This window comes from Astyanax mexicanus, chromosome 5 (genome assembly GCF_023375975.1).
Source record: "Astyanax mexicanus isolate ESR-SI-001 chromosome 5, AstMex3_surface, whole genome shotgun sequence".
NCBI classification, from domain to species: domain Eukaryota; kingdom Metazoa; phylum Chordata; class Actinopteri; order Characiformes; family Acestrorhamphidae; genus Astyanax; species Astyanax mexicanus.
The window spans coordinates 5,843,019-5,857,598 of NC_064412.1; the positions used below are offsets into that span (position 1 = coordinate 5,843,019).

At 33.0% G+C, this 14,580-nt stretch overlaps 1 protein-coding gene across 1 annotated transcript; it reads right to left on the reverse strand.

The window, feature by feature from the left end:
• Window positions 1-498: 498 nt before the first annotated feature.
• Window positions 499-7,883, reverse strand: tnni1b (troponin I type 1b (skeletal, slow)). Its single transcript, XM_007237592.4, has 6 exons — window positions 7,777-7,883; window positions 7,517-7,648; window positions 6,133-6,222; window positions 4,215-4,391; window positions 3,969-4,077; window positions 499-2,086 (listed from the first exon to the last, which is right to left on the reverse strand). Exons 1-5 carry the CDS (start codon window positions 7,783-7,785, stop codon window positions 3,973-3,975), a joined length of 513 nt encoding a protein of 170 aa, XP_007237654.2. The 5' UTR covers window positions 7,786-7,883; the 3' UTR covers window positions 499-2,086; window positions 3,969-3,972.
• Window positions 7,884-14,580: the final 6,697 nt, after the last annotated feature.

Consider the following 14,580-nt stretch of genomic DNA (forward strand, 5'->3'; position numbering starts at 1 on the left):
CATCATACTGTATTCAGTCCTCCTTAATTTCCTTCACGAAAAAGTTTGGACACCTCTTCTCATTCAACGTTTTTCTTTCTTCATTTATTTATTTATTTTCATTTTATTTTATTTATTAAATGTTTACATTGTAAATTAATATTAAAGACATAAAAACAATTAGGGACACATATAGCATTATGTAGTAAACAGTAAAAATAAGATTTTTACTTATTTTTTCTCCTCATTAATCCCCTGATCTAAACCTGATGAACTGAGATGGTGATTTGAGGTGATTTAATTGGGATGAGCTGGAGCTTCACAGCCTGAAGGAAAAGCAGCAACTATTGTTCAGCACCTGCAGAAACTCCTTCCTTCAAGACGCTGAGAAAACTATTCCAGGTGACTCTCCCTCATGAAGACACTGAGATTAAAATCTCACCAAGAGTGCGCAGATCTGTCCTCAAAGATAAATGTGATACTTATTTAGAAGAATCGAAAGAATAAACCATATTCTGGTTTGTTTAACACTTTTTATTAACATTATAATTTAACATATGTTCCTGTATAGATTTAATATAGTCTTCAATAATACATTTTACAATGTAAAAATCATAAAAAGAAAGAAAACACATTGAATGAGAAGAGGTCTGATACTGTAAATCATTATAACAGATATTTTGCCCAAGTCTTGCCCAAGGACTCTTATTGGTGTAGCAGAGTATTCAGTCACCCAGGCCAGGAATTGAACCCCAGTCTCCCACAGTGATGTGGTAGCTCATTTGCAGATAGTGATGTTATCCACTGTGCCACACCAGTAACTTAACATAACTGATTTTTGTTTAATGAAGATAATAACAAGTCAAGTTAAGCGCTTATACTTCATAGAAAATACTTTATTGAGCTCATAATAAAACACATTTGGACTGACAAAAAAATCAGTGGCTGTATTTTCTTATCAAATCTATTCATTTAATCAGAAACATATTACTGGCCATTTACGTAAATCATTATCGGTAATACATTTTAGAAAATACTATCAGGACAAACTGAAAAAAAAAAAAAAAACTGGTGTGTAACAGCAAAAGCCTGTCTGGAAAAACAACAAACCATTCAGACTAATTTCAAACAAAAGTCTAATTTTTCATATATGCGGGCAATACATCTACATATACCATACAGAGAGCATACAGTACTGCGCAAAGAAAAATTTTAGGCACCTCAGATAATTATAATGAAAACATTTCCTTAAACAAGACAATCTTACAGCACTTCATGCAGATGTGGATTTCATTTTCCAGCAGTATTTGGCACACAATTTTCTGAGACACTATTTTTTGGGGGGGTTTTAATTGGCTGTAATCCATAATTAACAACAATAAAATAAATAAACGCTTAAAATAGATCACTCTGTGTTTAATACATCTTTATAATATATGAGTTTCACATTTTTTTACTGAAGTACTGAAATAAAGTAACTTTTCAATGATATTCTGTATATTCAATACACTGATTATCTGAAAAATGTTTTTATTAACATCAACAGTAATAATTAGTCATCCATGTAGTTATGCTGTTTATTTATTGTCTTAGATTTATCTGTTTTCTGATTTTTTAATTATTGCATGTTATTAATTCATGTATTTGTCTTTTTCAACTTTACTGTATAATAACTTTTTTGTTCTCTATTCTCTTTCCTTCTCATTTTGGTCATGATTTAATTTGGTTTTGTCTTTCATTTTTTTAATGTGGTTTTGAACCTATGTTTTCATTGGTGTGTTCTCTAGGGTTACATGCCTCTCATTTGCAATTAATTCCAATTCCAATTAAAATTATTGTTTTTATAAAATAAATAAACTAAAATTAATTTAATGAAAAAATTCTCCTTAAAGGAGTGAAGTGTTATTTGTAGCTTTCATTAAATTAACACCGGGTTTTGTAAATCAGAGCTTAATGATGTTAAATACTGTAAAAATGTGCCTAAAACTTCTGCACAGTACTAAAACACAAATATTAACAATGTTGGATGTTTTCAGCAGGCTGGGTGTGGATAAACAGACATCAGCATCTTTATTTCTTTATTTCTCCACTTCATCGTCTCCATGACCTGTTAAAGAAAGAAGAGTGGTTTTATGAGGTCTGTGAAATATTATTTTTAATTTTTTACATGATTTATTTCACTTATGTGTAACAGAGTGGACTTTTTTGAACATCTAGCACAGTTTCTGGTTGAGGTTGAATAATGTACAGCAGCTGCAGAGACATGTCCTCATGTGGCCACCTCCTGGAGATCTGGGTCAAACAGGGTTTGGTTCAAATCTTAATCTAACATAACATACCCATATTTCACAATGCTAATGCTAATGCTAATGCCTTAATCTAGCTAATAAAAAATAAATGTTTAAAAATATATCATTCACATGGATGCTAAAACAAATGGATAAGTTTGGTGACCCCTACTGTACAGAGGATAAAACTGCAATGCAATTTTTTAAAAATGTGTTTGAGGTGGGAATCCACAAGTATTGACTAAATCTACCACAAACAAAAATAAGACAACTGGTGCATGTCGTTATTGCATTTAGCTAAGGCTATTACTATTGTTATTTTTAAATGTTCCGTATTGTAGATTAATATTAAATTCATCCAAACTATGAAGAAAAACATATGGAATTCTTTAGTAATAAAAAAAAAGTGTTAAACAAACCAGAATATGTTTTATATTTTACATTCTTCAAAGTAGCTCTTCTTGCTTATATGATCAGTTTTGCACGTCTCTTGCTGGAGTTTCTCAGTCAGTTTTATGAGGATTCATGGAATTCAGACTTTCAGTTAACAGCTGTGCTGAACTCATCAAGAGTTAATTACTTATTAATTTCTTGTCTCTTAATAAAGTGTTTGAGAGCATCAGTTGTAAAGTTGTGTAGAGGTAGAGTTACAGGTATACAGTGAATAGTGAATATTTGAGTAATGTTCTAATCCAGATTATGAGAAGCAAGAACTACTCAACTAAGTAAAGAGAAAAATATTTTAGGAAATGAAGGTCAGTCAATGCGAAAAAGATCAAAAACGATTGCAAAGACCATCAAAAACATTGGCACTCATCAGGACCACCCAAGGAAAGGAAGAGCAAGAGTTTCCTCTGTTGTACATGATAAGTTCATCAGAGTTACCAGCCTCAGAAACTACAAGTTAACAGCTCACCAGGTAAGAGCACCTAAAAGCTCCTTCACAGAGTATTTTAGTTTGTTTAACACTTTTAAGTTACTACATGTTTCCTTATGTGTTCCTTCGGAGTCTGGATCACTTCAATATTTATTTAATTTTGTATGAAAAAAATAATGTGAAAATGTGTAATATCGGATATTGGCATCTCCCAAAATCCCCACATTGGTGTATCTCTAGTTTTGCTGTTTATGGATTAAAGCAGCATTTTGTGAGAACTGGCTTTTCCTATTCACAAGCTCCCCCTACATTCAGGAAGATTGAAGGATTCTATACAAATATGACTGATTATTCAGTGTTACGCAGTTTTTACTAATAGTCCCACCCATTCAGCTGTTACTCAGCTGTATATCCCCCATTACTAGTGATGTCACAACACAACACGCCTCCTCCGACACATGTGAAGCCAATCGCCACCTCTTTTCAAACATTGCCCAGTAGCATCACAGTGCACTCGGAGGAAAGCGCAGCGACTCGGTTCCTATACATCAGCTCACAGACGCAGCCTTGTGCTGATCCACATCATCCTAGGAGTGATGTGTGAAAAAAACGCCATCTACCCATCTAGACAGAGCAAGGCCAATTATTATGTTCTCTCAGGGCTCTGGCAGGTAATGGCAAGCTGCATGACCGGGATTCGAACCAGCAATCTCCTAATCATAGTGGCATTGCTTTAGACCTGAAGCTGATTTTTTTTTTTTACGTAAAAATGTTACTTAGTCTTGCTTTAACTGAGCGTAAATAAGGGTTTATTTAGTACTCACTAGTTCACTGTGTAGGCCCCTTGGCAGCATCAAACATTTTCTTACGACCCTCCATCCCAGACATGGCCTCCACGTTTTTCCTCCAGTCACTGACCTCCACTGACTTTTCCTGATTACACACAGATTACACACACACAAACACACACACACAAACATTTAGAATGGACACAGTAAACTGCTTTCATTACATTTTGATATGTTACCTACAGTTCAATCTTTCCTGTTAATAAACCATCAGGCTCATACCTTCTCTGTATCCTCTTTCTTGACTGATTTGAGGTTTGCTCTCAGGTCCAGAGAAACTTTGTGTTTGGAGCCCAGGAGAGAGCGCAGGATGGCGTCTGCAGAGACCCTCACCCTCCTCAGGTTGGGCCGCTTGAACTTCCCTCTCAGGTCCAGGACTTTAATGTTCAGGTCTTTTATCTGTAAAAGACAAAAAATTGAGGAAGAAAGCTGTAGTATGGTGGTGGTGGAGGACAGTGGGGCATCAGCTACTCAGCTAAGACATTTTGCTTAATAGAACGTTTTGTAAATGTTAGAGCAAAAACAATCTTAGAACATTTAATTTTCTGACAATTTTTTCTCATAATGTCACTGTCACGTCTCTTGTGTGATTTTTTTGTTTTTATTTAGTTTTGGGAATGTTGGTGTGAACATTACCTAAAGCTGCCAGCCATTATCTGTAATTTGACAAGATAATCTGATTAGATAATTGTCTGAGAACTGACTCAAGTGTTCCTCATGAAGCTCTCAGTAAGTGTATTTTAAATTTAAATGTACATTCTGTATTACATTAACATCACATAGGCCCAACCAAGGACAGACACATGCAGTCAAACATTTTATTAATAAAGGGGCTAGGCTTACAGGGGTAGTCAGGGACAGGCAGGGTCAGTATCAAGTATGTATCTGTATCAGTAACTGTGTTTATACACAGGCAGACAGGTGTGGGTAATCAGAACGCTGTAGCATCACGTGCAGAGGTGGAAAGTAACTAATTACATTTACTCACATTACTGTATTTGAGCAGATTTTATGAGTAATTTGTAATTTTTAAAGTTGTTTTTAAAATAGGTAATTATACTTTTACTCAACTACATATTGACACAAGTAATTTACTTCACTACATTGGAAAACTCCCGATTACTAAGTAAAAATGAAATGCTGGGGAAAAAAAAAAAAGAGTTTTGTTCTCCATGGCAGCACAGCTGAACTTTTCCCAGCAGTGTTTATTATGGTTAGCAGGAGGGACGCTGTGTGAATCAGCTGTGCTCGGGGGAACCGGTGCTCTGTCGAGTTATGCTACCCAACGATATGTGCTTCTTTACGGCACTGTGCATGCTCTAAACATTTTTTTTTTTTGCTGTGTTTTCATGTTTTTCATGATAATTCCTTACGTTTTTATTGGGAACATTAAACAATCTGCTTGAACGTTAAAAAAAAAAAAACATGTAAATAGCAGTTAAAGCATAGCAATGGTAAGTTAAAAAAATAATAATGAACTGTAAAACTATAAAAAATACAGTTTATAGTCACCTATATTACCATAATTATTAACAGTAAAGAAAAAAAAGGATGATAGAAACCTATACCACTTGTTCTTGAAAATGTTTTATGGGGTGGGCTGAACAAATACTGCCTGAAAGGCCCAAATTATTTAATTTAATACTTTTAATTTAATTTATGATTTATAATTTTTACGTCAAATAATTAAAAGTAACTATGTAACTAAGTACATTTTAAATTTAGTACTTTTTTACTTTTACTCGAGTAGATTTTTAAATGGTTACTTTTACTTTTACTTAAGTAATATTTTAGCAAAATAAAGGTACTTTTACTTAATTTTTCAGTACTTTTTCCACCTCTGATCACGTGATCAGCAGAGTCAGGAAGCAAGCAGACCGACAGCTACAGGACTGACAATTAAGCTAGTTAGCTAGTTTGAACTTAACTGTGCTTGTATTAATTTGAGCAGCTGTTACAGCTAAACCCACAGTCTGTATTCCTTTCATTTATCTGTTTACTTACTGTTTATCTTGCACCCCGTCAACAGTCTATTTTTAACAGCTTGTGCCCGTGCCAATAAAATAGTGTAGGACTTTAGGAATAAACCTTAACTCTAAATCCAAATTCACATGTTCACTCGATGTGTGAGTGTTTTCACCTCTCTGGTATTATGTTGCACTTTAGCTTCAATATCGTAGCGCTCCTCATCCACTTCATCTATCTTGGCATGAAGCTCTCGACACAGTTCCTGTGAATGAAGAGAAGAACAGACATTATTTTTATTTTTATATTTTTATTATTTTATTTTAATCTGTCTGTGAAATAAAGTAGCAAGGATTGCTCTACAACCTTAAATCAGAAAAAAAGGTGGGACAGTATGGAAAATGCCATCAGCAGCCAGAGTCCGAGAGAGCACATTTGGTTAAGCTCTCTCTGGATGGGTACAGTAGATGGCCCAATCCCATTTCACCCCATTTCACCCTTCTTTTCTAGTGTGAAATCCTCCCCCTAAGAATTGGGACAACACTTTAAGCACCCGATACGTCGTCAGGAGCGCTAAAGTTCAGTAACCTAACTGCCGTTGGTGCAGGAATTAATTATTACTGTCCATTTCTTAATTCCTTTGTGATGAGGAGCTAAAATTAGCTTTGATTAGCTTTTATTTTATTTCATTTTTTCTGTTCCGTCTTAAATGCTGCAGCCCCTTTCTTCTGTTGCACCATTTAAGGTGGAACGGGAAAGTTAGATAAGCTAGCTTTCCTTGTGAAAAAAGATATACTTAATTGTACTCAAAGCGTATTGTGAAATGTCTAAGTATGCTGTAAATATACTAACAGATTTATGTACTTAATTAAAATATATTAAAAGTACATTATTATTATGCTTTGATCAAGTGTTTGAAAGTAAACTTTGATGATACTTTTTAAAAAGCACAATATAGTGTATAAAAAATGGTTGCCTATTAAACATTTCGTTTAGTGTAATTGCACTATACTTCTAAAATACTTATTCCATTATTTACATTTTTACATTACATTTACATTACATTACAATACATTAAGGTATTACAATAATATAATAACAGCTACATTTTATTTTAATGCTCTGTAATTATAATTAGGACAATAAAAATACAAGTCAATTATAGGACACAGTGTTAAATACCATTTAACTGTTACATAAAAAATGTAAAGTAAATTGTTAACATGATAAAAAATGTAGCACAGTATATTGAAATATATTTTTTACTTCAAAAAGACAGGAACATGAAGCATATTTGTACTCTAATGTAAATATATTTAACATAAATTCATAATACATTTTTTAATATACTCAGTGTATAATAGTGATACAGCTGTAATACTAATTAAATGCATTATCATTTTACTGTAAGCATATTTAAAATATGGGGATACATACATGAAGTGGTATGTATAGTATGTAGTATGCATCTATAAGTGAGATATTATAAGATTATATGACACAGTGGAATATGAGATCCCTAATGTGTTGTTTTAGTCCAGTTTATGCTGCTGGAATACCTGGAGCTCTGCAAAAGACATGCTGCTGGTCTGTAGGGGAGGAGCTTTCTCAGACAGATACCTCAGCTTCTCCTCCTCCTTATCTTCCAGCTCCTGCTCCAAATCCTCTTTAGCTTTAGCCACCATCATACTCTGCACCATAAACACACATTCATTCACACAACACAACACACTTAGTATATAGATGAGTAATGGTTTATAGTAAAATAAAATAAAATAAAATAGTACAAAAATATTAAAGGCCTATTGTGTCTGCTTACCTTCAGCATCAGCTTGCGTGAGGCGGAAATCTTGGACTTTTTCTAGTGAATATAAAAAAAGGGCCCTTATTGAGTAATATAAGTTAATAAAATTAGTTTTGAATACAGTAACAGTCAAAAGGTTTGGACACACTTTCTTATGTAATGTTTTTTTCTTTCTTACATTGTAAATAAATACAGAACTCTTGCTCTTTCTTTCTTGGGATGGTCTCATCTTGGGATGAGAGCCAGTTTCATCATAACATTTTTAATAGTCTTTGCTGCTGCACTTGAGAATATTTTCACTTTAAAAAATTATTTTTAAAGTGTTTTTCTTTTCTTTACTTAGTTGAGTAGTTTTTGCTTCTCAAAATCTGCATTAGAACATTATTTAAATAGAGCTATTCACTCTATACCTGTAACTCTACCTCTTCACTACTTAATTAAAAAGGGCAAGAAATTTAAATAATGAACTAGGAAAATAGTGAGATGTGCAAGATATTTGAGAATCTTAAATATAATACACATGCTAGTTTGCCTAATAAATACTACATATAGTTTGGATGACTTTAGTATTAATCTGCACAAACATTGAATTTGCTCAAAACCCTTGGTAGAACCCTTAGTTTTAGGAGTGTCATTCAAGTAAAATGTCTATATTAAATGGCCTCATTTAATATCATAAGGTCAAAGTTGAGCATTAAATGTAGTTTTATAGGGTTTATAGATATCTTGATGGTTTAACCCCTTAATGTGCCTTATCCTGTATATGGGCTACAGTTTTTTTCTGCAGTAAATTAAGTTATTTACACTCTGAAAATATATTTGAGGGTTTTGAAATCTCCTACAGGACACTTGGAGTAGCTGATTATTTTCTCTCTAATGAACTTAATAAATCCAGATCAGTATCAATCAATCAGGAATCAACCCAAATTCTGCAATGTTTGAAAATGGACGTAAAAACTAGACAAACTAAAGGTTTGGAGGATGTGAACTCTTTGATTTGTATTCAGGATTTATATTGATTTTAAAATGAAGTTCAGGAAGGAGCCAATTTTACGATTTTATTCATTATATTTTGACGTTATCATATTTACTTAAATAGTTTATTTTATATTTTGTATTACAATTGCAATTATGATTTTATAGTAAAGCTTGAATAGAATTCCTCAAGATTTAGTGGTGTAATAACAAACAGACATTTGACAAAAATCCTGGTCTGTTAAGGACCGGTACATACCTCTTGCCTGCAAAATAAAAAGAAAGAAAATTATTATTAAAATCATTAAAGATTAGCCTCTGATAATAAGCTCTGTATTCAGAAAATCCACATCAATCGGAAACATCCAAAATAATGACATTACTGTTACTATAAGCCACAGAAAGGTATTAATATTCATTCAATTAGCAGATAGCAATGCATATTGGAAGCAGACGGCTATTCCAGGAATAGCTCCCATTTGTTCAGAGGGTCATCAGGGAAAAAGGGATGGAAAACAAAAGAGAAACACAATCTACTCACTCCGGCATCTTTACAATGTGGCTTCAACCTAGAGGACAAAAATAAAGGCTTTAGTTTCCAAAGTCGAGGACCAGGGGGAAAGCTTTACTGCTTTAGATACACAGACTGAACCAGAGATCAGAGGTCTGGTTTCAGTCTCCAGCATTTCCAGTCTGAATGCTCACAAGTTAACACCAATTCTACACTCTTAGGAAGTTTAATAAGTGATGATTAGGGTTTTTTTTTTTTTTTAACAAGGGTTTGGTTTCAATGCAATTTTATAAGGTTTTGTGACATACAATATATAATTCACCATGACTTATGGAATAAAACTGTTTATATTGAGGCTTTCATGCAAAAAATAACATCTTAAAAAATAACATATCTTCCTTTTCGTTGTTTCTTGCTTTTGTGATATTGCAAATCTAACAGTTGTTCTTTACATTATATTAACATTTTCTAATGAATAAAGCAAAAAAAAAAAAAAAAAATACTAGCTAAATTTTTGGGTTTCACACCTTTCCATACCATACTTTATTTCTTAATTAATTTATTTACAAATTTATTTATTTACTTACTTAATCATATGTCTATAATGTTACATGGTAAGGATCTACATCCAATACAATGAGGCACACAAGTGGTTCATACATAAAAATATGTATATGTGCAAGAATATGTATAAAAAAATATATATATATATATTTGTCTGTTTATACTCTTACTATATTCTTTCATTCTTGTTGTAATCTTACAAAAAAAATTGTTTTTTATTCATTGCATCGTGCAGTAAGATCACTTTGTTTTTTTCTCATCTCTGCTCTTGTAAAAGAAAAGTGTACTTAACATGGAAAAATACATATTTAAAAAAAAACTAAAAATTTGTCCCTACATATACAAATACATACTAAATGTTCTATTTTGGAACAACTTATTGCAACTTAAGTATATTTCAGTTGTAATTAAGCTATTTTAAATACAACATAAAAGCATTAAATTAACTTCTGCAAACTTAAGGAGATATAAGTTTGTGTTTTTTAAACCTCTTTTTTAAATACACTTAAAGTATATTTTGTAAATGTACTACTACATATTGTGTGCATTCTAATCTGTATATCATGCAACAATATATATTAAACAACATATAATTTAAAGCTAATTTATAGTTTAAAAAATGCATTTTATGGAAATACAGAGAAAGTATGTTTAATGTGTATTTTCATAAAGTATCTTTTAATTTGAAAATTCTTTACCTAAATTAAACATACCACAAGGGTGGTCCTGAAGACCTTCTACCCTGCATGTTTTGATGCTTCCTTGCTCTGAAACACCTGATGCAAACTGTCATGTTTTATATTTTATGTTTTAAGGTCATAAATTAGTTATTTTCCAGCCAAATCTATAAACCACATGATGCTCAGTTCTAAATCCTCAGAAAGATCTACTGCAGCATCAGGCTGGAGCTGTTTGGCTCTGCATCTGTGGTCCACTTTGAAGTGATGACCCCAGCCACACAAATCCCCCCACTCAGACCCTGCCCGAGTTAACCCCTTAAAAAGAAAGTGATGGCAGACGCGGTGTGTGTGTGTGTGTGTGTGTGTGTGTATGTGGGGGGAGGGATTAGAGAATGCCAGAAATTTCAGACAGATAACAATCTGGCTTTCTTCTGCCCATTTCCACCAGAGCTGATCCACAAATAGACATGCATCAAACCCATCCTAGTGAAAAAAGTAGATTAAAGTATACTAAGCATTATTATGCTATAGTGCACTAAAGTGTTCTTGTACCACTTTATTATTAATCAGTATATTTAAAAAGTGCTAAAATGGAACTTTTTAAAATTGAATTTTTTACTTATTATACTTTAATTGTACAAAAGTCTTACTTAAATTGTGCTAAGTGTACTTAAATGTACTAAAATGGAACTATTTTAAATATACTTAAGTAACATTTAAACATTTAAACTACTTCATGTATTTAATTCCATATTTTAAATATGCTTACAGTAAAATTATATATAATACATTTAATGAGTAAATACATATCTAAATATATGTTTAAAACATTTTTCCAATGTAGTATTTTAATTACTTTCTAAAAAGTTACATGCTACATTTTTTTAAGTGAACTACTGTAACAGTTGTTGTTTTTAACACACTTTGCTAAAAATGTAACAAAAGTATATTTGGAAAGTATACTAAATTACATTAAACTAAAAGTGTAAAAACTTCATAGTATTTTTTTAATACACTATATTGTACTTTTTTTCAAAAGTATGATCAAAGTTTACTTTCACACATTTGATGGAAGCTTAATATTTATGTACTTTTAATACATTTTAAGTAAGTTCATAAATCTGTTAGTATATTTACAGCATGCTTAGACATTTCTCAATATGTTTTAAGTACAATTAAGTATACTGTTTTCACCAGGGCAGTTAAAGAGCCACAGACCTTCAGGCACTTTTACAGAAACCTAAAACACAATTATACAAATCTGGGAAAATACAAAATGTGCTGCAATAAAAACTGCCTGCGTTAAATATTTGAAAAGGATTGCAATTAATGCATTATGCATTTTATTTGAGATGAGAATAAAGTAGCTGAAACATTATTAAAGCACTATTACTATTAGTGGAAATATAAAACATGGAACTATATATTTTTAAAGCTAATGCATCTAAAAAAAAGACAAGAAAAACACATTTTGTTAGCATTATTTTATTATAAAAAGCATGTTCTTACCTCTGAGTGCTGCTGTAGGTGGAGTGATGCCCCTCAGAATGATGCTCTGGAACAATGTCTCCTTTTAAACCGGCCCCTTATTGTTCCCCGCCTGATTTTAACTGGATGATATTAATAGAAACACACAGAGTTCTTATCCAGCAGTCGTGGTGATAAGTTGTTTTGATCTCTCTGGTGGTGATTATCTCAGGGCCAGGGTTCAGTCTTTCTACAGGACTGATCCACAGTTCAGCACAATCTTTTCAAATGTACAGTAGACATACTATTTAAATTATTTTATCTAAGTATACCACTCCCACCTCATTTATCTTAGTCTTCTAAATGATGATTCAGACCTCCAGGGTACCCTTAATAAAAATAAAAATTACTCGCAGGTTTACAGCCACCAAGAAAACGATCCTGCAACGTTGGATTTCTCTTCAGCTTTCAGTCTTTTTTTTAAATATGGTTAGAAAGGAATATTTAACAATTAAAATGAGCAAAGATACATTTTCAACAATCAGTAACTGGGACAATTTAGAGTATGAGTCTGTCCAGGATTGTGTACTTATTTGGTTCATGTTTACTCATCTGATTGTTCTTTAGTAATATTTTATCTTGTATTTATATGTTGTCTGTGTTTAATTCATTGTATGATGTCTGCTTCCCTGTTCCCTGTTATTTAAAAAGTTTCACAAAAAATGTAAAAAATGTGATGTGATGTGATTAATTAACAGTACTTAATAAAGAATGTCTCAACTAATCATTAGTTTACATTAGTTAAGACATTATTAATCATCATCACAAATGTCTTAACTAGTGATGCTACCCTTGAACCTGAAGCTTCGAGGCGTGTGTTGAAAAAACGACACGCATTGGTTCGAATCACTGAGCCGATGCTTGATTCGTTCTACAAAGATCACGTGACCAATGACGTCCGAAGCTTCATTTCGGCACACAACCACGTGACTGCTTCAGGGAAAGATTCAAAAGCGGCAAATCCTGGCGCGCAGTTCGAGGGTTGTTAGCGGAGATACAGATACAGAGACAGAGAGCGAGAGAGAGAGAGAGAGAGAGAGAGAGAGAGAGAGAGAGAGAGAGAGATAGATAGATAGATAGATAGATAGATAGATAGATAGATAGATAGATAGATAGATAGATAGATAGATAGATAGATAGATAGATCATATATAGATAGATAGATAAGATATAGATAGTAGATAATAGTGATGGGCAGATGAAGCCTCATTGGGTGTATGGCACATTTCCCAAACTGTATCGACACTGTGTTGAAACTGTGTTGCTGTATCACTTAATGGCGACATCTGCTGGACTAAGAAAGTCATTGCAAGCAACTGCGCGAAGAAATGCATCGGTCACGTGGTTTTCCTTAAAATGATACGCGGTCTGACACAGGGGTTCGCCTTGTTTGCTCGGTGCATGCGCTGAAGTTTCAGTGTCGTCAGACCCATCGCTACCAAACGATACAGGAAGTGTATCGGTCACGTGGTTTTCCTTAACTTGATACGCGCACCGACACGGGGTTTCGCCTTGACAGCTCGGCGCATGTGTCGAGGTTTCAGGGTCGTCAGACCCATCACTAGTAGATAATAAAATATTAGAATGGAACCAGTAAGAAAAAGAGGCCGTTCTGAAGTTTGGGAACACTTTGAACTTTTGCCATCAAATAAGGTAGAAAATTATTATTTAGAAAATATAAACTTTGAAAGAAAACTATGCCTTTTAGACATATGGCATTTTATTAGTTCTGTAAGAGTGTACAATAATTATATATATATATATATATATCCTCATAGTTCAATGTGTGTACTGTCATGGCATACATCCAGTAAAAGTGTTGCCTTATGACAACATATTTTGAAATAACCAACTGAACCCCAGCACTGTGGAAATTTTTTTATTCCTAAATAAAAACTAAATTACACATGTACATAACCACGTCCATTAAATATGTGTCCCCTGCCCCTTACACAAGCACCTTCACCTTTATGAGCATACATTTCTTTAATCAAATTCTTCCATATCCCCCATGCAGCATATCTACATGAGCCTTGCCTATGGAAAAATAGGCAATGGACTAGTGATACATGTAAACATGTTACAAACCCTGCTTGGAAAGATGTGAATAATAGTGAATAATATAATTTTAAAATTTGGTATATTAACAGATTAATAACATGGTGAAGGGAAAAAAGCAACAATGTGAATGCAATTAGAATTACAAGTGTAGTTTCTCCAGTGTGCCTTATCAAGGTACATTCTAAGTGTATTATATATTAATTAAAAATATATTACAGTTATGTCTTTTAATATAATGCATTAAATTATCCAGACATCAAAGTATTCTTCCATTTCCTTTTTTCAGTTTTTATTTAAACCTCAAATGTCATGTAAATGCACTGGAACAGGTTTAAAAACTGTAAAAAGACAAAAAAAAACGCCCCTCGTCCTTTAAATACACAAAGCACTTTCAGGTTTTGCCCACCAGGTGCCGCTGATGTCCACTGTGTTATGAAGCTCCGAGTAATGAACCTTTTTTCGATACAATTAGGAAAAAGGCTTCAGTGCTTCAGAAAGCCT

Bases quoted from the DNA above. Each gene is read 5' to 3' on its own strand.
- tnni1b (XM_007237592.4), bottom strand. The intron at 4,392-6,132 runs GTGAAAACACTC...TGTCTTTTACAG, and splicing joins TGCAACATAATACCAGAGAG to ATAAAAGACCTGAACATTAA. The intron at 4,078-4,214 runs GTATGAGCCTGA...GTGTGTAATCAG, and splicing joins AGAAAGAGGATACAGAGAAG to GAAAAGTCAGTGGAGGTCAG.